The sequence below is a fragment of the Psittacula echo genome (genome assembly GCF_963264785.1).
Source record: "Psittacula echo genome assembly, chromosome: 1".
NCBI lineage: Eukaryota > Metazoa > Chordata > Aves > Psittaciformes > Psittacidae > Psittacula > Psittacula echo.
Window position 1 is genome coordinate 47,660,186 of NC_137735.1, and position 23,285 is coordinate 47,683,470.

General features: G+C 42.3%; 1 protein-coding gene across 12 annotated transcripts in view; it reads right to left on the reverse strand.

Annotated features, from left to right (window-relative positions):
- Window positions 1-7,799: 7,799 nt before the first annotated feature.
- TMEM131L (transmembrane 131 like) overlaps window positions 7,800-23,285 on the reverse strand; it is an 82,831-nt gene continuing 67,345 nt past the window's right edge. For 11 of the 12 annotated variants that reach the window (XM_080637289.1, XM_080637288.1, XM_080637287.1 and 8 more), the window contains 11 exons: window positions 22,636-23,252; window positions 20,125-20,279; window positions 19,032-19,156; window positions 17,384-17,541; window positions 16,296-16,481; window positions 15,187-15,265; window positions 14,066-14,151; window positions 12,312-12,432; window positions 10,611-10,699; window positions 9,641-9,783; window positions 7,800-8,212 (listed from right to left, as the gene is read on the reverse strand). In XM_080637289.1, the coding sequence (XP_080493415.1) occupies window positions 7,934-8,212; window positions 9,641-9,783; window positions 10,611-10,699; window positions 12,312-12,432; window positions 14,066-14,151; window positions 15,187-15,265; window positions 16,296-16,481; window positions 17,384-17,541; window positions 19,032-19,156; window positions 20,125-20,279; window positions 22,636-23,252 (2,038 nt within the window). In that variant the 3' untranslated portion in view covers window positions 7,800-7,933. The remainder of the gene's footprint in view (window positions 8,213-9,640; window positions 9,784-10,610; window positions 10,700-12,311; window positions 12,433-14,065; window positions 14,152-15,186; window positions 15,266-16,295; window positions 16,482-17,383; window positions 17,542-19,031; window positions 19,157-20,124; window positions 20,280-22,635; window positions 23,253-23,285) is intronic. The other variant, XM_080637286.1, reaches the window with a different exon arrangement.

Genomic DNA, 23,285 nt, shown 5'->3' on the forward strand with positions numbered 1-23,285 from the left:
CGTTAGGCTTCATGTTTCTGTATTACAGCAAATAGCATATTAGGTTCTTGCAACCAAAAGCAAGCCTGCAGCTTACTGAGTTTCAGTCATGTAAGCTGTTCTGGAGGATGCTCACAGGCTTACATTTCACCAAAGAAATTCATAAATAAAGAGTTAACGAATACTTTATATCCCACTTAAGGATTCCGAAGCATTTCTATGAGCCATTGCTTGGTCCTCAGCAATGTGTGTGACAAATTTTAGTCAAACTGATAAATCACTGAAAAGCTTTCAAGTGAACAGACAGGACCTTTTGTTAGAAAAAAAACCCCAAACAAACCTTTCACCAACCAGTCAATGTGCAGGCCATGTAGAAAAGCCACAAAGATATCTCTCTTTAATGACACTGTGAGTTGAGGGCTTCCAAAACTTGCACACTGCTGTAGGGTATTGAACTGGGTCATGAAGTTCAGCTATTGCAAAATAAACTCATAATCTTGCCTGGTCAGAAAGCAGAAATACTCACAGACAGGAAAAGCTTGTGTCACTTTGAGCTCTCCCCCACAGGCTGCCCACCCTCAGGGCTTTGTGTCCCAGGTTTTTGCTGGCCATCAGGAGCATCCCACCCTGTAAGCTGCAGATAGCTCAGGCCAAGCCACACAGAGCTGCAATGTTCAAGGCTGCAACTGAAAGCATAGGTAAACCCTGCAAGCCAGGAGAGAGGGAGACCAGCTGTGCCTGCTGTGGTGTACCAGTTTTGAAGGTGATAGCAAAGTGCCAGGAGACAATTGCTCAGCCACATCTGTGCTCACCAGAGCAGTGGCATGGGAAAACTGGATGACTGAGCCTTAATTAAGCAGAAGATACCTATGGTCTGACTTCTTGCAGCCCTGGAAAGTGCATTACATGCCAAGGACATGCAGACAGGAACAACTGATATGCGGTACTCAGAGTCATTTGGTGGGTGCATGAACTGAGCGCAGTACTAGCAGTGGGAGCCATTAAGGCACACATAGCACGTGCCTGATGTCCTTAGTCAATGGGAAGGGGTGGTAGGTGCCTAATTAAAATCTAATAACTGAAGGAAGAACACAAGCTGTGGTTCAGCAGAGTCTTCATCAGCAGAAGCAGGGCTGACGTCTCCTCTGGTTAACAACTGGTTGCTGTTCGCAGAGAGACTGAACATCCTGCAGGCAGCTCTGGAAAGAACGGATCAATATGAAAGCACCGCTGAGCTCCAGAAACCATTTACACCATATACCATGGGTCATGTGGTTTAAAAGCACAGAGGGAACAGAGGGGAAGCAAGGGCTTCCCATGCTGCTCTGGAAACAGGGTGGCACTGAGGTCATTTTCCATTCCCTCACAAGCACCACGCATCCCATCCTGAAGGTATGTGTGCGGTCACAAGCTGAGCTGGAGGAAGGGTGAGCCAGCCTGCGTGCAAGCGGCTGGAGGAACGCCGCCAAACTGCTGCCTTCCTCATACGAGTGCAGCTGAGAAGACAGCAAGGACCTCCCACCGCCACACTACTGTCTCACAGGTCTGAGAGCAGTGGTGGGAAGGTCGTGGTGTTTTCTGCCATTTCTGCAAGATTCCCTTATCAGCTTCAACATCTGGTTCGTACTTTTCAGCGTTTCCTACAACACACAGCAAAGCACCTTTCATCTAACAAGGCCTCATTGAGCAAATGAAGTGAAACATTTCTCTCCTAAATCAGAACCAGCGACTGTAGCAGGTTCTCACTGATGGCCAAGCGCATTGCTGCAGCACCTCAGCATCGCGTGAGAAGGTTATTTGTAGTTTTGAGACAGCCCCGCACCACCGTGCCCGCTGACTCCCAGCCCAGCCTTCCACGTCATCGTCCCTGAGAGCCAGAGCAGGTCCAGCGCATAGGCTTCCCCCACATCTGTGCTAACAAAGACGTGCGAAAGCATCAGCTTCCCCTCACAAATCGTGCATTCACTCAAAATTAAAACCAAACAAGCATCTCCGACAAACCGCACGTTTTGCCGGCGCGGTTGGAGAAAGGAGGTCTGGCAAAGCCTCTCATCCCCCAGTTACAGCAGCTATACCCCAGAGCGCGACACGGATGGTCAGGGGTAGCGTCTGTCACCTGCTCAAAATCACTGCATGGGAGTTGGTTTACTGAAGAGGATGGGGGCTTTTTGGTCACTCACGGCAGTGATGCGCTCCTTCCAAGAGATGCATACGCAATGCACTCAGTTGCAAGCCAAGCTTGGCTGCTGGTAGTTTAGCTGACAACGATTAAATTACTGGTTTATGCTAGATGAGAACTTCGTCCACATCAGCTAGAGAAGCTCATCTGGTATCGGTTTGTACACTGGAGAGACCCTTCTTTCCAGGCCAGCATGGTCCCTGCTTGCGCAGGTTGCTGGCAGTCTCCAGTCAACAAAAATTCCAGAGAGGTGCATGGGGCCACATGGAAGCACCAAACTCCTACTGCCTATGAATAAGGGTGCTAAACCCTCAGACAGTCCAGGGAGCAGCTTCCATGTACAACCAGGGCAGCAATCAGGAACAGCCACCCTTCAGAGCAACTCCAGAGTTAGGTTTGCGGGGTTGTGCTGCTGCTGTTGAAGAAAGCCCCAAGGAAATATAGCAGAGGTCACAGAAGAGGAGAGCCACATGGTGTGTGCGACCCACAGTGACAAAGGAGGCATTTTGGTCAGGCAGGCACAGAGAGCTTTCCAGGGAAACCGGCTCCAGAGATGGAGGGAGGAGCAGCACTATTCAGCTTTCAGCAGCAGGGGAACGCCTGTGTCCGTGGGTCAGTGATGAGCTGCAGAGGCAGCAGGTGTGAGCTCCCAGGCCCTCATCTGCAGCATCACTTTGTAGGGCTGCCACAGTAAATCCTCCCCCTGCTCTGCTCGTCACTCACCCACAACAGGGCAGAGCATAGCTCACCCACTGCCTCCTGCCCCTCCACATCCCACAGCTCACGAAGACAGGGAGCACCACTGGGTTTCACCCAGCAAAGTATTCTCCAGTGCAGGACTGCCAATGCCGTGATCCTCCTTCTCTGGCTGGGACACCTACTTCCAGCTTCCCCCATCAGAAAGGCAGGTGAGTGTTGCATTGCCACTGGGACAGAAGACACCTGCAGTAGCACAGCAGTCCTGGAGACAGTGATCTCTCAGTGTACCCAAGAGTGCTGCAGAAGAGGATGTGGTAAACCCTGCTCTGAGCCATTCCCCCATAAAGTGAATAGGCAGACTGAACAACGGGATGGGGCAACCAAAGGTACAAGTAAAACATGCCCATAGTGACAGGGAGGTGCCACCACGCACCTTTCCTACAAGTTGCTGAAAGCAAAGCAAGCACATAGAGAGGGCAGAGGAAGATGCAGGTGCCCCAATGACTAATAAAAACAAACAGTGGGTGTTCCCTAAGGCTGTAAGGGGAAAAAGCAAATGCTGGGAAGCAAAGCCCAACACCTCACTGTACAGACCAGCCAAGACCTCACCTAGTGGGACAGCGGTGCCAGCTCTATAGGAACCTGTGGTGCTGCCCAGGCTTCCCAAGCGGCATCAAGGCTTTCCCCGAGGCAGAGAAGTTGAGTGCTACAGGTGACACTGCCAGCCCCGGTGCAGGTAGTGAGCACCTCCCATACCTCCTCCTCTTCCGCCCTCTTGAGTGGATTAAGAGAGTTAACAGCTCTCTTTAATGAGCTCATTTACCCCCTGGCAGTCAGATCCCTCAGAGCTTTGAGGCTCATTTCCGCAAGCCCAACAGCAAGCTGCCAAGCTGGTCATTGCTCCTTGGGGCGGCTGGAACAGCCCTGCATGCCCAGGTGCAGCTGCAGGACAGATCTTGTGCTCATGACAAGAGCCATGCTCCCGGGCTGAGCCTGCCCGCAGGCACTTGTACCATCCCGCGTGTGCTTTGAACCCCACAGGCGGTATTTGCAGCTCAGTGTGGCCAGTGTGCTGCTCTCAAGCAGTTCAGACCTGGCTCCCAGGCCAGACTGGTGCCAGCCAGGCTGCTGGCTAGTCCAAATCCCTCCATCCAGAAGCAAGCTCAACACCACTTACCAAGAAACATGGTCCCAGTGGAGCTGCGTTGGATGCTCCTCTTCCCTTAGCTATCCGGCTTAGTGCTGTGAGGGGCTTGCTGCACTCTGGCAACGCAAGGGCGGCTAAATACCCCTGCAGTAGATGCTGGCTTTGTCCAAATGCTGTCTCTCATAGTACCTATAAAACCTTCACAAAAGGTGCCAGTAATATTCTCTGGCTCCAGGATGAAAATACTGGACCAAGTGGGCACTCTTGGCCAAGGTATCCTGTACAAATCAAGGACAATGACAACTTGATACCTCTGTCCCTTGTGCATATATAAAAGAAGCCACAAATCTACTGGGAGCAGGGAACAGGGCCGGCTGTCTCTTCTCCCATGTCTCTTCTTGGGAAAACGCTCCATGTCCTGAGCCATGTGGCATTTGCATTGTGACAGAAATCAAGCACACTTGTTGGACTGCCCGTGTTTTTCCCCCTTTTCCATCACCAGCCCTACTAGTGAACTGTGCAAGCCATTCCTCTTTTATACTGCCATTTTCGTTTCTCCCTTTGCAATCTGAAGCATTTCTTGGGTTAACTGAAAACTTCTTTTGCTGCAGTTTCTCAGAAATTGGTACCAGTTTGCGAGATCAGGGAAGCTCCCGCTGTAAGGAATTCCTGGCACAAGGCAAGAAATTGGGAATTATTTTGCTCACGACAACGCAATGTCTTTAGAGCAACCTCTCCTGTTTCACTCCAGGAGAATTATAATCATCTCGGTATAAAGAAATGCGCAGTGGAATTATTTATTTCATCTTCCCCTTTACTGCAGGAGGAATGATTTTTAACTGAGCCTAAATGCACTTGCCTTGAGTGGGTTGCTAATTAAGCTACAGATGTCTCCTGATGGCAGCAATTATTCCTGGTAACTTTAATGAGCTTGTTACATTCCTTAGCTATTGTTATGAAAAGTTATATGAAATACTTCGCCTAATACTACACAGCTCCCAGAGGAATGACTTCTTGATCTGTTCTGGTTTGATTAAAGAGAATGATTGTTTTCTTTCTTAGCAGTATTTCTCCAGTTGTTTGCGGCTCATTTCCCTTGTCTTTTGCTGGCCTTTAACAACTCTGACCAACTTCTCCACAGAGGTCACCTTTTCTAACTTGGTTTTTTTTAACCCTATCCCTGAACTCTACAGTGTCTTTGCTTGGCTTATTGCAAGCTTTTTTTCCACTCTTTTCCACTGATCTATTCCGTCTCAAACATACATGTTACTTACAACAGGGACCTAATGCTGATCATAACTCTGTGGGATTTTCTTCTTGTTGTTACAGGTCATTACAGTTGCAAGAAAAGCATCTACTTATACTGGTACTTGAGGAAAAACTTCAGTGCATGGAAAATACAGATCTCCTTAAAACAATTAACAGAATTAACAGAATGAGCTGAGTAAGCTAACTAAGCACAGCTTTGCATGTCCCCTCTTCTCTCCTGTGCCTTTGTACGTACAAAATTCAATGAACATGCTATACAACAAGCAAAATCATCAAGGGAATAAAGGATTTCATTGTGTTTCAAACCAAAAGAACACTTTTTTCTTTTTTATCCATATTTATTGTGTTGGCACTCCCACTCTATTCCTCCTGAAGTCTCCTACCATAGGCAAGAGGTGCACAGAAAGCATGTCAGTGGTTAAGACTATTTCTCATGGCTTAGTACTGATTCCAGGAGCATCAAAGTTCATACGAACAAGTGAACTTCCCATCAGAATCACACGCAATTACGATTAAACTCCAGTTAAATAGATTCCTGCCCAGCACAACACATTGTGGAAAGCAGCCAAAGACTCCAGTCACTAGTTCCTGATCAAGCCATTAAATCACCATGGTTTTCAAAAGCATTCAGGGATGATCCCGTTTTTTTTGACATCAAAACCAAAGGAAGCCTTAAGAGCACCTTTCCCCATGAGCAGTTAAAGCAAGTAAATGTAGCAACCTCCTTCTGAGCTAACTCAAGCACACATGAAAGCATAGCTGGCAGGGTACCTTTCAACAAAGCTTTCTTTGCAGGAACTGTTGATTCACTGAAATAAACTTCATACGGAAATGTTTCTGATGAAACATTTCAAGCCCCTGGATGGCATTTCCGGCTGAAACCAGCAAGTCAGATGAGCTGGTCTGATAGCTCAGAGACATGGTGAGACTGGCAGGGACAGAATTTAGGTCTGGGAGCTTAGGCTGCCTAGCAGCCTTGCTTGAAGGCTGTCAGCAGTGCCCCCGTCCTCTGCTCTGCCTTTGAATAAAACAAACGGGAAAGCCTCAGCATCTCATCGTCAGAGTTCTTGTCTTCCAGTCTGCGTTCAAAGGGCAAGAGGACACCAACTGAAGTAGCAAAAAGTAAGGAACTTGCTCAAGCTCTCAGAATCCTCAGAGTGGTAAATGGACAGTGATGGCCTCTCGTCCAACCTCCCACAAAGAGCAGGACTGCCACCACCACCAGCACGGGTCAGTGCAGCTTTGTTCAGCCACGTCATCAATACCTCCAGGCAGAAAGATCTGTCTGCCCCTTGACGCAACCTGTCCTGCAGCACCACTCTCCAAGGGAAGTCACTCTGCCTCACGTTCAACCTGAACCTTCCATGTGGCAACCTGCTACCACTGCCATTTGCCACGATGCCAGAAGACACCACACAGGACTTGGTTCTGCCATCTTTATTATACAATCATAGAATGGTTTGGGTTGGAAGGGATCTCAAAGATCATCCAGTTCCAATCCCCTGACACAGACAGGGACACCTTCCACTTGACCAGGTTGCTCAAAGCCCCATCCAACCTGGCCTTGAACACTGCCAGGGATGGGGCAGCCACAGCTTCTCTGGGCAACCTGTGCCAGTGCCTTACTACCCTCATAGTGAAGAATTTCTTTCTAATGCCTGTACAAGCCTGCTACTGGATCCCCCTTCACTCTTTCCAGGCTTAGCGAGTCCCCTTGCTGAGGACATCTCTGAACCTATGGAACACCTTTCCCCCTCTTTTTGACACCTAAGAGTAAAGATGCCCAGACACACTCTGCCATGCCAGAAGAAAAGGCTCTACAGAAAGGTAAGCTGAGACATGTTGCATGATGGATTCAGCCCTGACATGGGTGGCAGCACTTTCCTGATTGCCTTTCCCACTACAAAGCTTCAGTCTCACAACAAGAACTAACACAATGCTGTTCTGTTTTGGAGAGTGGTGTGAACTCTGCTCTCAAAGAAGTGTTTGTTCCAGTTCAAGCTGGTGTTTTAAATAAGGGCAGTTAAATGCACTGAAAATGCTATTGCAACATGAAGGCTAAAAATATAAACACAAAAGGAAAAGCTCCTGAAGAAATGCCCACTCACCCACACTGCACAAGCATAACATCGCCCATGTGACAGCTTGCATTTTGAAGCCAGATAAACAAGCCCAATTCAGCCTATTTTCTACTGCCAGAATTTTACACCCTGTCAGCAGTAGAAGTGGCACCACTTGGGAAATCTCTGATCTGCACCAACAGGTAGGTCCCCAGTGCTACTGTTTGGTACAGATGCGATTGCTTATGGGTGTAAGTTTGTACCTGCAAATCCTAAAGCACTCCTAATTTATACCACAGAATGTAAACCTCAGAAGAAACATGTGCAGTACAGGTTCATGGATGCTTTAAAGAACCTAACAGCATCCTTATCCTTGAAAAAAAAAGTTTTAAATTTATAGCCTTCACGTGACAATAACAGCATCCTGAATATGCTTTGCTTTGTAAAATGCACTGAATGCTCAGACTTCAGTAAAAAAAATTTATTTTCAATATAAAAGTGCCAAAATATCCACCAACATTGTAATCTATTCAACAACCAGCTTACTCTAGTAATCAAAATTGCAAGCATCTTTATTCACATTTTAAAATCAAATTCCTTTCACACGTTTCCACAGTAACCCGAGTCCCTCGAAAGTGGGAAATTTGCATTTCGATTGGCTGCTGTAGTCCATATGTCCAAGTTCATGTAGGCACGGAAGGGGTTAAACCTTGGATAGTATTCCTGCTTACACATAACTGCCTGGTTCTCCACATGGGTTGAGTGCTGGGTCGTGGCACTGACAGGGCAGCAGCTTTCATAAACATCACTCTGCGGTGCCCAGATGGAACCAAAAAGTCCAGACATTGGAGACAAGCTTCGGGTGCTTGAGAGGTAGGGCTGTAGGGCAAAATAAAATCATCATGGGAAACTGCAAAATGGACCAGTTGAAAGAAAATGTGGACATATAGTATTGAGTGGGAGGAAGCTGAATCTACATAGAGAACTTGGGAAATGCACAAGAAGAAAACTGCACAAGTTTACAAAGCAGTATGTTTGCAGAAAATATTACAACAGCATTAGTGTGTGTGTGTAAAGGCCCTGTGCTAAATGAACCCATATGAGCTCCTCCCTGCAAGGCATTGATATTACTGTAACAGGAATACAATATTCAGTTCTGGTCAGGCTGTTAAGTAAAATAAGAGAGAAATGGAAGACGCGAAGAGCACCACACATGCTTTGAGAGTTAAAAGTGAAGGACGCCTAAGAAATGACAAGAAAAAGGTTGAAGTATGTGTCAGTAGTGAAAGACTGCATGCTGGGAGCAGAGAGGAGTATTCACTGTGGAAAAGAGACTGTAATTGGGAGCTAGGGAATTTAGTCAGAAAATTTCGAAAGCTTATAAAGAACCTCCTGGAGGGCAAGATGTGTTAGGCTGCGAGGAAGTCCTCTCGGAGAAGGTCATGGAAGTCTTGGGACTTTTAAAACTGAATGAAACACTGAAATGTATTGTGGGGAAAAGCTCGCCAGGGAAATCAATTGAATTATCTAATGTATTTTCCAATCTTTACCTTCTGTGTTTCCTGGCGTTCCTGAATAAAATATGAAATAAAGCCACGTCTATGTTACCAAACAGTCTTCTACCAGTTTTGCCACTTTTTAACACTCAGAATTTTCACTTTTGCAGTTGGAAACATTTTTTGATTTGGTTATTCAAAATAAACCTACTGTAAACAAAAAAATAGAATTCTAAAATAGACTATTTTGAAATATGAGCAGAAAAGAAGGTGGTTACTGTTAAAGACCACCTTGAACCAAAGTCACTACATTGCACTACGGGATGACATAAGCATGGCTAGTCTGGAGCACAACAGGTCAAAGTCAGCACGCAGAAATCTGCACAACTCCAGCTTAAATCACTTGGATTTCCTAGCAAAAAAAGCCTGTCAAAGTCACTGAGAGCAGCTGTCCATTCAGCTCTACAATTTCCAAATCTCTCTGGGTTTTGCTGTCAGCACTTTTTGTGGTTTACCCTCATCTGGAAAGGTTGATAGGCTATGTAAGTGCAAAATGTTTCTTCCATATGCAAGATGATTTTAGTCAATTTTCAGGCAAGAGGATCTGTCTTAAAATTTCACAGACATGGTCCAGTAACAACCTTGACCAACAGCTGGAAAAAAGCCAGGCCACCAATGCCAGCATCACACACATACATCAGGCTAAAGGATTCATGAAGAACGTGCAAGCAACAGGTAGAAAAGACATGAATGCACTGGGAAGGCTTTGAAGAGGTGCACAAAGGCAGAGCCTTGCAGTGACAGTACTCACCGTGGAGCTGACATAACTGGTGGGCTCCCAGGCGGGTGGCATGTTGGGAGGTGCATTCCAAGTGGAGGGACAGTTCTGATCAATGAAGGCTGTATTCTGCACCGCTGCAGTACCTGGGAAGCCACTGGGGTAGTTCATGTTTTCTGCAGTTATAAAAGCAGGAAGACAAAGGAAGACTTTTACAATATAAACACTCTAAACATTTCAGTGGAGAAGCCTTGAATCTTCTTGGAGTGAGCCAGGCTGGAACCAGCTTAAGCCTTCAGTGACTTCAGGCAGCTTCAGGGCAGCACAGCAGCAAAGCATAACAATTTCTGTTAACAGGACTACCACTCTGTATTAGGGACCCACTAACAAACTGCTATTAGGAGGACAGGATAAAGGGTTGGCAATCTCTCTATTGGAGAGCAGAGTCTTTATTAGCAGCAGAACTCCCATGGCAGAGCCTACCCAGGCTTCACTGCCAACATGCCTCAGCTCTAAGCACCTGAGGGATCACCGTGCTGCCTGTGATACTGTAGCCTGACCTTTAATTACTGCTTAGGTAATGCTAAAGAATTCTAGGTTGCTGCCAGTGTGCTTCCCAAGCCAAGAAATTCTAGCCTGGAAAGGTAATTGCTCACAAGAGGCCTTCTGTTTCACACACTTGAAGGCAGAAGCCTACCAGAGGGGAAACAAAGAAAATAATGCAAAAAGATTTGTGCAATACTGTAGTCAAGAGAATTTTTCTCTATTCCCTGTCAGAGTCCTGTATACTGGCTTTGCAGGCTTAGTAACTCCATACAAAAACCAGTCTTCTCATCCACCACATGTAGACATTGTTTATTACTACAGAGCACCCAGTCAGCTGGAAACCATAAAGCCCACTTAAGCAATCAACACCCAGATGTTTATAGACAAGCTCAGCCTTTTTCCTGAGAGGAAAAAACATCATGCCCAGTGATAATTCATAAGCTTTATTTCAACTTACCTTCTGGGAAAGCACCATATTCATTCATCTCTAGTGGACAATACATGCTGGAAAACTGGCTGTCGCAAGCTGCATTCCAGTCGATGAAGCTGCCCCAAGAAAAAGAAAAATCTGCTGTCAGAAACGATCTGCAGGACTTCTGAAAACTGTTTAGAAATACTTATTTAATGTAAAGCTGTTGGATGCAAAATGCCTCCAACTGATGATGAGGATTTTCACATTCTGTTTGCCAATTCTGCCAGTATCCACTCTGACACACTACGTAATTGCAACGACTCTCTCTCTGAGCTCTTTTCCCTTCGGGAGGATGAACAGCTTGTAATGACAGCTACCAGAGTCCTGCAACACCTAACTGGCTTCAACTGCTTCCTCCGTAAAAAGAAAATAATTGTACTTCTTTCCCACAACCATGGAAATGGTAGATATAAAGTAAAATCATGGAATGTGAGGTAGAAGAAAGTGTAACCCATTCTCAAGCATTTGAATGTTTAAGAATAGCAATTAAAATGGAGATTTCTACTTTCCCTACCACACATGTTAAAGTCCTGTTAAACAGTATGTTTTCTAAACTACAGATTAATTTCTAGGGATTGCACTTGTTTAATTAAAATAATTTCAGAATCTCAAGGAGACTTTTCAAAAGTAATTCTTGAAGATATGTCAGTAGCGAAACAAGCCCTGCTATGCAGAAAACTTGAAGAAGTCTAAGCCTGGATACAGTCTGGACAAGGTAGGCATATGAAGGTAGGATTTCAGTTCAAGTTGTACTAATTTGATTTCACTATTCGGGCAAGAAGCTATTGTAAGTTATCACTACTACATATGAATAAAGAATTATATGTATTTTTTGCATATAAAGTACAAATTGAGATGGGCGTATGAAAGCATATTAGCATAATACATAATCTGCCACAAATCACATGTATGTCATCCGATTCCAGAGTCGGACAGATTGCCGGTCACTGCTCCCAATCACTAGGGTTGCAGTTTGTTGACATGACAGTCAGAATTGAGGTCAGCAGGTTGGTTGGGATCACAAGACTGTCACTAGGGGATTTCCATGTTACCACTGTGTCATTTTGGATGACAGGATCTGACTTGAAGAACTGGCCCTAATTCACTGCTGTGTGGTGGCAGAGTATTTCTTCTCCCTAGTTGGTGGTGCATCTTTCATTAGTAAAGTTTGCAGTGTGGAGAGGCTGAAGTACAAGAACTACTCAAGTCCATTACTACAGGAAGATCAACACAAATCTACACAGGGCCTGAAACAGTAAGATGAGCTTGCATCCTTAAACCACACTGGATTATCTGTCTTTATTTAACAATGTCTGTTCATGCCATTTAACACAGTACACACTGCGTAACACACCCCATGATATGCAGAAGCCATGTACTTCGCAAGAGGGCAACAAATGTAAAAGCCAGGCCCTCTGCCTGGCCCTGCAATAGAAGTGGAAGAAATAAAAAGCTTTCCAAACAGTATTTAATTAAATTTGAAAGAAGTTCCTGGATATCTGTATATGAGAAGAAACACCTTTGTCAGCAAAATTAATCACAATCTACTAATGGAAGAGCATAAACAACTAGAACTGAGATTGAACTGGCAGCACGAATTTAACTATCATCTGCCTTTCAAATATTGTTAAGATCAGCTCAAGTGCAAGTGCAGTCCTCTGCACGTTTACATGAAACATAACTTGCCTGTTGTGGACAGAGGGGGTTTCTTGGATCATGCATGGTATATTATTCTCAAGGTTGTAGTTTAAACTGTTTGTCAGGCAGACTGGCTGGGCAGACCACAAGTCTCCTGTTGGATAAAGACCTAAAAAGGGAAAAAGCGAATGAAATGCAGAACAACAGGAAGGAGGCTCCACAAACTCCAAGTATCACAATGACACTTTATTCTCAGATCCATAATAAGGACTGTATGTTAGACTAAAAAAAATCCAGTTAGCAACCAATCTATTCTTTTGTGATGAATGTCCCTCTTTAAACAAATCTCAAAATGTCTATGTGTTAAAATATATATACAAAAAAAGACTTGAACTGAGAAGCAGAAATTCAACAAAACAAGGCAAGAAACTCCTACAGACTGTCCTTAATTCATCAGCCACCAGCATTAGGGCGGCACCCTTCCTCACAGCAGGACAGACAGAAGGGATACCAGCCTCTCCCTCTCCCATCAGTCAGTAACCATCTCTGAAGTCTAACCAAGAATGAACGCAGCGGGAACAGGGTCCATTCTTAAAGGACTAGAGCTATTCATGACCAAACAATTTGTGAACTCCTTATGGCTGTATTTAGCCCCTAGGGAGGATCTTCATTGTGCCGCTCTCCACCGACTAAGTGCTCTGACTGCCCACAGATACTTAGTTTCTATCAACCCTGTGAGAACAGACAGCTGGAGAAAAGAAAAATTCCCAATTAGCAGTCTCCACAAGAAAAGGGTTGCAAAGTTGGTTCTACTTCATTATTTCACATGATAGATATTATGGATATTGCTACCATAGAAAAAGTTTAATCAGCATTTGTGACCTATAAGATTCAGGTTAAACCTACAGCACAATGGACAGTCACAGGCAGGCAGTTCTGCTGCCTGAAAGAACCATGTGTCCTAACCATCTTTCAAACTCCACCTCACCAGGCCTGATGCTTTTACCAATCCCACTCAACAAGCTAGTGTTACTTCCTTTAGAGATACAAACAATGAAAACCCAAGGGAGTTTCAACAGCCCAACCCAGCTTCATTCACTACTGCTTTCAAAGAGAGCAAGTCTCAGCTGTCTAAATTTAGAGACAAAAGGTCATATTTGATTTGATGCCAAGCTTCATTTTAACACAACAACCAGTGCTCTTCATCTTCCAACCACGTTACTTTTGGACACAAATCTCGCAAAGCAAGAGGATGAAAAAAAAACCCCAAAGAATACCTAAAACGAGTTGAAACCTAAATGTCATCTTCTCCCAAGTAACAAGCGATAGGACAAGAGGTTAACAGCCTCAAGCTGCATCAGGGGAGGTTTAGATTGGATATTAGGAAAAATTTCTTCACAGACAGGGTGCTCAGGCATTGGATCAGGCTGCCCAGGGGAGTGGTGGAACCACCACCCCTGGAAGTGTTAAAAAAACATGTAGATGAGGCCCTCAGTGATACGGTTTAGTGGTGGTCTTGGCAGTCCCAGGGTAATGGCTGGACTTGATCTTAAAGGTCTTTTCCAACCCAGCTGTATCCATGATTAACATACAGTAGATCCAGAAAAAAAAAAAAAATAAAAAATCAAAGTTATAAGCCTTCATTTAGCTAAGCTAACTTTGCTCTTAACTGGTTTAGAAGTCAAGTTCTAATAACAACATGTCTATCAAGTTGGTGTACAGAAATATTATTAGCAACATCAATAAACCTGCTTGACAAAGTGTGCAAAAACCAGCTTCAGTTGTTAATGAAAGTAACTGACCTTTATTTTTGTCAGGATCTGCAGCTACGTCAGTGAAATTGGGACATAAGGTTTCAGGATATTGAGGGATGCTGTTCATGTCTCTGCTGGATGAAAAGAAAATTTAATTTCTTAAGTCTAGACATTTATGTTTCATAATCCAAAGTATTTTGAAGGAAATATACAGAGATGTAAAAAATATTCTAATGAACATCACAATTGCTACTGCTTTCCCACTTTCCTGATTTTTCATATTTTGAATTACCACTGGGCAATTTTATAAAGGTATTTTTTTCCTCAATTGAAACACATGCAAAATGAGTAAGATTAATACATCTTAATTACCCCACTTCTATTATCCAAGTATCAACCTATTGCAAATTAATTCAACAGCTCTTCCCTAAAACTGGAAAATGAGTAGGAGCTCTCATAATGTTTCAATGCTCCCAACAACTTTCAGGGAAGTTTACTTTTATGTCCATGAAGATAGATAGGTGCACATAACCATCAATTTCATATTTGTCAAAACCCATCAAAGAAACTAGTCAAAATGAATGGAAAGGGAACATTTGCAAGCATCAGAATCCCACGGGATTAAATTATTCCTGCTAGTAAAAAGAGAGTTATGAAGGAGAAGTGAAATGAGGACTCACAGTAAAAATTGTAGATGCTATCACTACTACAGTAAAGAGGTAGAAAGGAATGTGGGGGAGGGGTGAATCAATTTTCATGCTGTATATCCTAAGAGAACATTATTCCCATTAAAAGAATAGCATCAACTTGAAAGTCTCATATTCACCTTATTTTTTTTGAACTGTTATTACTTGAATATAACAAAGTGGTAATGGAAATGTAGTAAGTTCTTAAGATCTGGAAGAAATGAGAGGGGAAAAACACTTCCCTTTTTTCCCCAATTTTATTTTACAGTTGGAAGCATTTATTGTATTTCCTCAGCATAATCCACTTTGCATATCTCTTTTCATGTACTGAAGAAGATTCTTCTTCTTCTAACCAGTAAGTACAATTAGATGATCATAAAAAATGACAATAAGACAGGTAGGTATAATTTCTCAAACTGAGACAGGATTTCAAGTTGGTGGTGTTTCTTTAATGTCTTACAGGTGTAGATTCAATTTTTTTACCTGGTATTGCAGATGTTATGAGACAGATTTAAAGTGATAGGAGTTTCAGATGGAAAATCATTTTGTGAAATATTCTCTCCTAAAGAAAAGAATGACTGTGAAAATCAAAGATCCTAAAAAAAGAAGTATGCACAGAATATACTGTACACAGAAATAGTATCATCAATGGTGTTTATCAAGTTTTCTCTCACACCAGAGTATCACTAACTGCATTAATTTCAAAGCGTGCCATGTCCACATGGTCTTAAATGTATTTTGTAAGTGATTACCACACTCTTAATGGAGAGCTTTCTTGTGACTACCAAATCAATTCTGAATTCGAAATTACTTATTTTCTTAAGAGGCATCACAATTTGAACAAACAGAAAAGTTAGGTACACACAATTCACTATCAGATTGGAGGTTTAGATACATCACATACTATCTTCAGTACTTTAAAGTTTTACACAAATACACACGTAAGTACATGAATATTTTTAAATTACTCAGAATGGCTTTTTTTCAGGTAAGCTGGGCTTGCTTTCTTTAAAATTTACTTCTAGAGCCACGTCAGTCTGGATAGTGATGGCAGTGACAGGGTTTAGGCTTTCAACTATTTAAATGATATTCAGGTACTCAAAAAACTGCAGTAATGAACCACAGTTCCCATTTCACGTATTAGTCAAGTGGCTCAAGTCTCCCGGCTATTTATGCCTCAAATAGAGCTATGTAATCCCAGCATCCTCAGATCTGGACTGCCTTCACACATTCCTCGTTTGCAGATTTCTTAAACAGTCGTAATATTTTTCAAAGAATAATGTGATATAACAGAAATACAAAGGCAGAAATTGCTTTGACTAGTTACTCTCAGTTCTTCCATCTTTCCATGAAAACAAATTGAGCAAGTGAGCAGCCTGACACTTTCTCTGTAACCTGACAGCTCATCTTTATCCTCACAAAACTCGTGGTACTTTTTTCCAAGTACCCAGTTCTTTAAATCTCTCCCCATGTTTGAGACGTGCCCCACAGAAGGCAGCTTACATGTCCCATGCCACAATACCCCTTTCCATTCAGAAGGAAGGCTAAAACTCTGCCCACTACTGTGCAGAGGTGATATTTGCAGAACTTACTGGATGGAAGAAAATGCCTGGCAGTAATCATGGGCTTTTTATCTCCGTCTGAACTGCTGGTACTGCTCCAGCTACCCCAGCTCCCACGACTGGCACGAACGCTTCCTGATGAACTTCCACAATCTGAGCTTGAATCAGAGCAAAACTTCTCCAAACACTTCTTTTTGGACCGCTGATAAAAACTTTCTAAAGAAGTTGTAAAAAAACCCAACGATATAAAACATTAAAAAAAATCTTTCAGCTGAAGATTCAGTGAAAAGGCATCTGAAACACGAATATACATGGCTTCTCTGAATTTACTGATAATAGTACAGAAAATAGTATTTACTGATAGCCTCAAGATAAACGCGTAAGCCCCTACCACAAGGAGCTTATAACCTACACGACATCCCCAGTAAAATGAATGCAAGTGAGGACACAGTGCAATTAGAGGCATTGGTTTGAAATAAGAAGCCCATACTGTTCTTTGAAATATATAGTTTATATTTTAAATGAGACATATCCTTGTGGTAGGAACATACATACTGAAAGCAATGACAAATATTGCAAGTAATGAATTCATAACCAATAGATTCTCCTTTCTTATTATCTCATCAGGGAGGCAAAGGACAATCCTATAAACATGGATAGATTCTTCAGCCCTCCTCTTCCCCAAAGCCAAGGAAAACAGCTGCTTAACATCTTGACAGAAAGGCAGGAAGCAGGTATCCACGCTAGAGGTGGTTTTTAAAAATGACCTGCCTATTCTAAAGGTGGCTCTCACAATACATCCGCTTCAGTTAATACCAGCTTTAATTTGAACACACAAGCAGAGCGTCAGTCCTTCAGCCGGGACTGATGGATTATGACTTTAAACTGACTCCTCTTCTGATTCGCACCACAAACCAACCTCATGGACAAAGCATGTGGAGCCCTTCAGAAGCGAGCAGGTATTATTCAAGGCACGGCATCATGCCAGTCCTGCCATCTCCACATCGAGGTTAGAAAGGGAGAGAAGCCGAAGTCTCTCAAGGAAGGAATGCAGCTGTACTGCCACAAAAAAACACATTATGCTGCCTCCCCCATTTAAGACAATTAAGACTGCATACCTGTTTCTCCCTGTATAGACAAGCTCCCAGGCTTTTGGTCCGCTTTACAGTTTTCCCCGTTACCCTGAGGACACCAGGCTCTTATTCCAATATTCGCTCTCAGATCCGGCCTTTCAAATTCACTGCACATATGCTTCAACTCATTCTGCTCAGGGACCCTAATACAACCACACCCAAAGAAACATGTTTGTACTTTACATTTCTGCTGCATTTTTCCTTTTCAGGCATTAAACACTCTAACTCACATGACAATTGAGGCAGCATATGGAGCAAAGAATGGGTTCAGGACACTTAATTCCCACCTTTACAGAAAGCTAAAAAAACTTTCCCAAAGTGCTCTATCCCACCACACAGACTACTGCTTCTCAGGGGGATAAGCAAAACAATGTGTGTACATTTAACTCCATTCTCAAGCGCACTTGCAGACGCCAATCAGATTTACAGTGATAAGTACAGTCTAGCACTGTACGAAGACCTAGATACACAGAAAACTGTGCCCTGTGTCTATTTCACTGGCGAAATTATAACTAGAGTAAAACCACCACTCGAAGTAATCTTGAGTTTTTGCTAGTAAGACTGAAGTATCTGGACCCAGTATCTTAATCAGAGAGTATTAAGGAGAAACGAATAAAATCCATCTGTCAAGTTTCTACAGTAAGGGAATGGTTACATCTTAACTCAGAAAATAGCAACTGCTGAATCAGTTCAAGGAGCAGAATTTTAGTATTTCTCCTCCAATTTTTTTTAATCCTTCCTAGCTACAAAGGTGTGCATCCTACAAAGATTTACACGTGCTGACTTCCCACACAATTAATAGTAATTTGTTTATAGTGAATTATAACAGCCCCTTCCAGATTTACAATCTCCTTGTTAAGTCCACTGACCTCAATAGGACCACTTGCAATAAAAATTAAGTCTGTGAAGGCTTTGTAGGATCATGAATCAAAGGGCTGGCGGAAGGGAAGGAGGAGGATTTTCTCCTCATAAGTGTTTCTATTCTAACAGCAGCTTATAACTGGTATCTTTTAACAATAATGCAAATAATTTAAAATACATGAAAAAAATATTAAAAGTAGTTTACAACTGACATTAGAAATACATTTAAACAGCCCTTAAGGGGAAACCAAAAGTAACTACCTAAGGTGCTCTCAACATTCTTCTGAGCCTAGTGATGCTGTAATATTTGTAATCATTATGACAAAAATGCAAGCCACTGTCTCTTTCTACATATTTCTCTTCATCTTCCAGAACTACTAGAAGGCAACATTGCCTCAGTTACTCAATACAGAAGACGATTCTCCTGAAGGTGGGATCATTTCAATAATTTTGTTTTCCTTTCTTCACTGAACAGAATACATGACTAGATTTTATTCACACAATACACAACGGAATTCCAAATTCCAGACTGTAACACAGAGCAACCACTGCTATACAGAATAGGGTGTGTCTATATACATGCAGGTTTATAAATGGAGGGGTTTTTTTGTGACACTTAGTACTGCACATTCTTAAAAATAAAGGCTCAGGCCAGGATTAAATTGTGTTTAGTTAAACAGATAAAGCAATCCTGCCAAATGTACTATGCAAAACCTATGGAAACATTACAGCAACTCTGGATTTCTTCATGACTTGGTGAGGCAATACATACCTTGTAGATATATTAACATTCTTCTTCTTATTTTTCCTAGATGTTCTATTTCTATTCCAATTCATATTTGGTAAGTTTCCTTCCTTCTTCTCCTGAGGTTTCTTCTTCCTATACACATCTTCTTGCTAAAGGTAAAAATATGAGCCGAGAAACATTATAAAATGAAGTCAACTCAGTAAATGAACTCCACTGGATGTTTTCTAGCTAAATTTCTCTGGACAAAACAACCTGATCCAAATGCATAGTTACTTCATGATTTAGTGCCTTTCCACAGCACATCCTCTTTCCAGCACCATCAATTTGACAAGCCTTTCCAAGACTCTGTCCTTCAAGACACCAGCAGATGATGAGAGAGAAATATCTGAATTCCCAATGTTAGCATTTTCCCCCTTATAGCATCTAGCTCTGACTTCCAGGGAAATAAATAGTGGGGGGAGAAAAAGGAAAGCAGTCAATAAAATCCCCAATGCACTAAAACCAAAACACATCTGCCAGATTTATGATCAGTCTGTGTGCAAGTTCAGCAGCAATAAATCCTCCCTTTCCTCAGCAGCTAGGGGGTGGGAGGGGGTTGGGGTATTCATTTGAATTACAACTGAGGAAATTATGGGGTAAGTTAACCAACAAATAATAGTAATTTTAAAAAATGCAAGAAACAAACTGAGCTCCATCAGCCACACGTGGAAAGAAGTTTCTAACAACAGTTCCCAAAACAAGACCAGACCCTATCTTTTCCGATATATATTCCTCAAAGCATAGTAAGCAATTGATCCTTACACCTTTTGCCGTGAGATTCCTATGCAGTAGATAGGACACAAATATAAACCAAATTCTTGGGTTTACCAACTACCTGATGAAGTTCTTTAAGTGTTTTACTCTGCCTGCAATAAATGTACAGTCTGTGGCATTAATATGCACTGGATGTGGACAGCACACCTGTGTATTTCCTTATTCATCTGATTTACAGTGTTTCAGATCTGTGAATAGGTAATAATGCCTGCATGCACATACATACCTGTATGTCTATACATATATAATTAAACAATAAAAAGACCATTTTAAATTTGGAAAGCAGAAAGATCACAACACAAACCTCAGAAGAAGTAATCTCCTCTTTTCCGCAGCATGGAGTCTCTTCTTTAGGTCCCTTATTCATCTTTTTCTCTGTGGAAGGCTTTAGGTTGATCTGCTTTTTTAAAGTCTCACAGTTTTCTGTTTCATTCCTGAGAGGCACTTGCTGGCTATTCCCTACAATTACAACAGTAACATCAGTTTATTGGGAAGAGAATGGGCTCCCAATCATAACCACAGCATCTTCTACCTTTCTTTAAAAACAGATGTGTGTTGCTTTCCAAAACACTCAGAGACCAACATCTGGGCTGATGATGCTGAAAATTTCAAAAGCAAAAGCTAATGCTGTATAAAAATTCTTACAGCAGTTGCAAAAAGTAGCTCTGTACTGATTCAAGCATATGGGCACACCACTCCTAGCACATGTCCAAGTTACCCAAGAACTGCTCATTTCATCTGAATTTGAACTATTTGGGTCCCAGCCATGGATCTGTAAGATAAGTCAGGGAATACTGAGCTAATAAACAGAAAAAACCCTCCAAGCTGGGTGGGGAGGAGATCTTTCAAAAGTGGGTAGATCAAAATAAGAACAGCCTGTATTTGGTGCATGATGTCTCTGAAGTGCCCTCTGCATTCACTATGAAGACAGAGAAGTCCTTTCTTTCTTTCCTTTCTTCCCACATTAAAAGTTCATTTTCTTGAGAGGCTTGAGAGGAAGAAGAAATATTTTTGTGTAACGAAGTCTAAGAGATAAAGAAAATGAGAGGAAACCCGCCTCAGCAACTACATGATGAGTCACAGCCGGTGCTGGGTAGGGCAGGACTAACTTCAGCTCTGATTGTTTCAGGTATTTCAGGTATCATCCTGTATACATCCACAGTGATCTGCTACCGAGACTCTCGTCTGCTCTACATGAGAGATGCCATCACTTACTGGTCTCCTCAAACAGTAAAGGTCCACCCAAACATTTTTTTTTGTGGTTTCCTATCTATCAACCACCTACAGCATCCTAGCTCTGAGTCAGCCACCTTCTCCTCTTTGGAGCAGGCAGTCACGATGACTGCAAAAGAAGCCCATATGAATGAGACACTGGAAACACCATACTAGGGAGGGTGCCAGAGCTCTTAAAACACTCTATTCTTCTCCAGCATACAAATGCGGGAGTACATGAGATCTTTAAGAGTCTGTTTTCACAAAACCAGGTCTGTAACTAAATCAAGAGACAAACACTGCAGCATAGTACCTTTTAGACTTCATTTATCCTACCAAACCCTTGAATCACAGACATACTCACATCCCTGACAGTGCACAAAACAACTGCTCAATAGACAATACATCAGATTACCTGTACTGCTTTACCACTGAATACAAGTACTCCTGAAACACTACCTCAAGGTGGAAGATTTGTCAATGAAAATGTCTACTAATTCTCAATTGTTTTATGTACAACCATGATTTCCACAGTACTTCTGAGTTACTTTTTGAGTAACTCAAAGTTACTTTCCTGTGCACATAAATACAGTTAAGACATAATTACCAATTATTCTCCCCTCTGAGTTCCTAATTCAAAGCAAAGAGAGAATAGCACTCTGCACTTTAGAAGCACATGAAGAATGTAAAAATACTTTGTAAGTATGAGTGAAATTATTCTGCCTCTACCTGAAGATAGCACACTTGTACTTGCTGTATCTCACAGATAACAATACAACTGGAAACAATGAGCCCAAGGTAACAACTACACACTACAGCAGGGCCTGAAATCCCGCTGTGATGGCTCACTCACTAAATAACTCTGCCACAGTTACAGCAAATGCCAGCCTTCAGTATTCAACTACTCTGCCAAGTGCCTAAGTAAAGCCAAGCGCCTAAGTAAAGCCAAGCTTCCACAGGACGCGCTCCCCTACCCTGCTCTTGATTTCCCCCAGGTGCTCTCAAGCTGCTCTTAAAACTCTTGAGTTGTGAAGGTAAGACTTCCCAGGCAGCTTAGTTCCACAAGCGGAAAAAACAACCCATCCAAAAGCAAGATAAAAAATACAGCTATGCAGCTACTAAGAGAAAGGTCAATCTGCAGATTCCTACAAAATATAAGTGCACAATACTCTGTTATTTTAGGAGGTTTTATCAAAGGATATCAAAGAATATCCAGTACTGGAGGTGCTGGCCTCATGACTCTAAAAATCAGGCATCAGATTTTCAGTAGAACTGAAAATCACAAGCTGGGATGTTTCTGAATATTTGACAAGGGCAATTTTTGTCTTATAAGCAGATCTATGACATCAATTACCTTTAACCATTAAAATGCTACTGCATAAGCTCAAAATCTGTGAGCCAAGGCAAATGTATGATTTATGAAACAACTTTTTAATGCAAGCTGTTTCCTTAGGAATGTAAACAGATAAATCATCGTGAAAACATAAGAAACACATGTCCTTGTCCCACACAAGAGACAAAATCCTCACCACAGTGAACTCAATGGAAGATTTCACCCAACAATTTTGACTGTCAGAAATTAAAAAAAGAAAAAAAAAATTACCACTATTTTTCCTAGAAATTTCTTGCAGTTCCGGCTGTTGCTGAGGTGAATTTCTGGACAAGTGACTTTCAGGTAGCTTCTTGGACATCTTCACAGGACAGAACTCCTGTTCTTTGAGCTCGACTAGATTTTCTGAAGTTTTAAGGTTAGTTTCCTTAGGAAACATACATGTTTGAAGATCTTCCTTCAGATCACACTCTGAAGAAGTATTTTTAATGAGAACTGTATTTTTCAGTGCACTTTCTTCTTTACCCAGAAAGTCTTCTGGAAGAGTTAAATTCTTGTTAACATTTATGCCATTTGCATATTTGAGAGTTACCCAGTTCTCACTGACAACATCAGTGCAAATGTCCTCTTTTGGTGCTGAGATTTGGTTCTCTGCAATCTGGTTTTGTTTCTCATCGGTAGCTGCAATGGCACTGCCAGCCACTGCATTTGGTTTCTGCTTACTGTAATAAACTGAACATTTGTGTTTCTTCTGAGAGTGACTGTAGGTCGCAGGACTTCTCTTTGCTGCATTCTGACTTCGGCTGGAAGAAGTGCCTACAGACAGGAAGCCCTTCCCTTTACCTTTATCTGAGGAACTATAGGAATCCATAAACGTCTTGCAGCTTCCCCTTGAGAAAAAAATAAATTGAGATTTGTTTTTA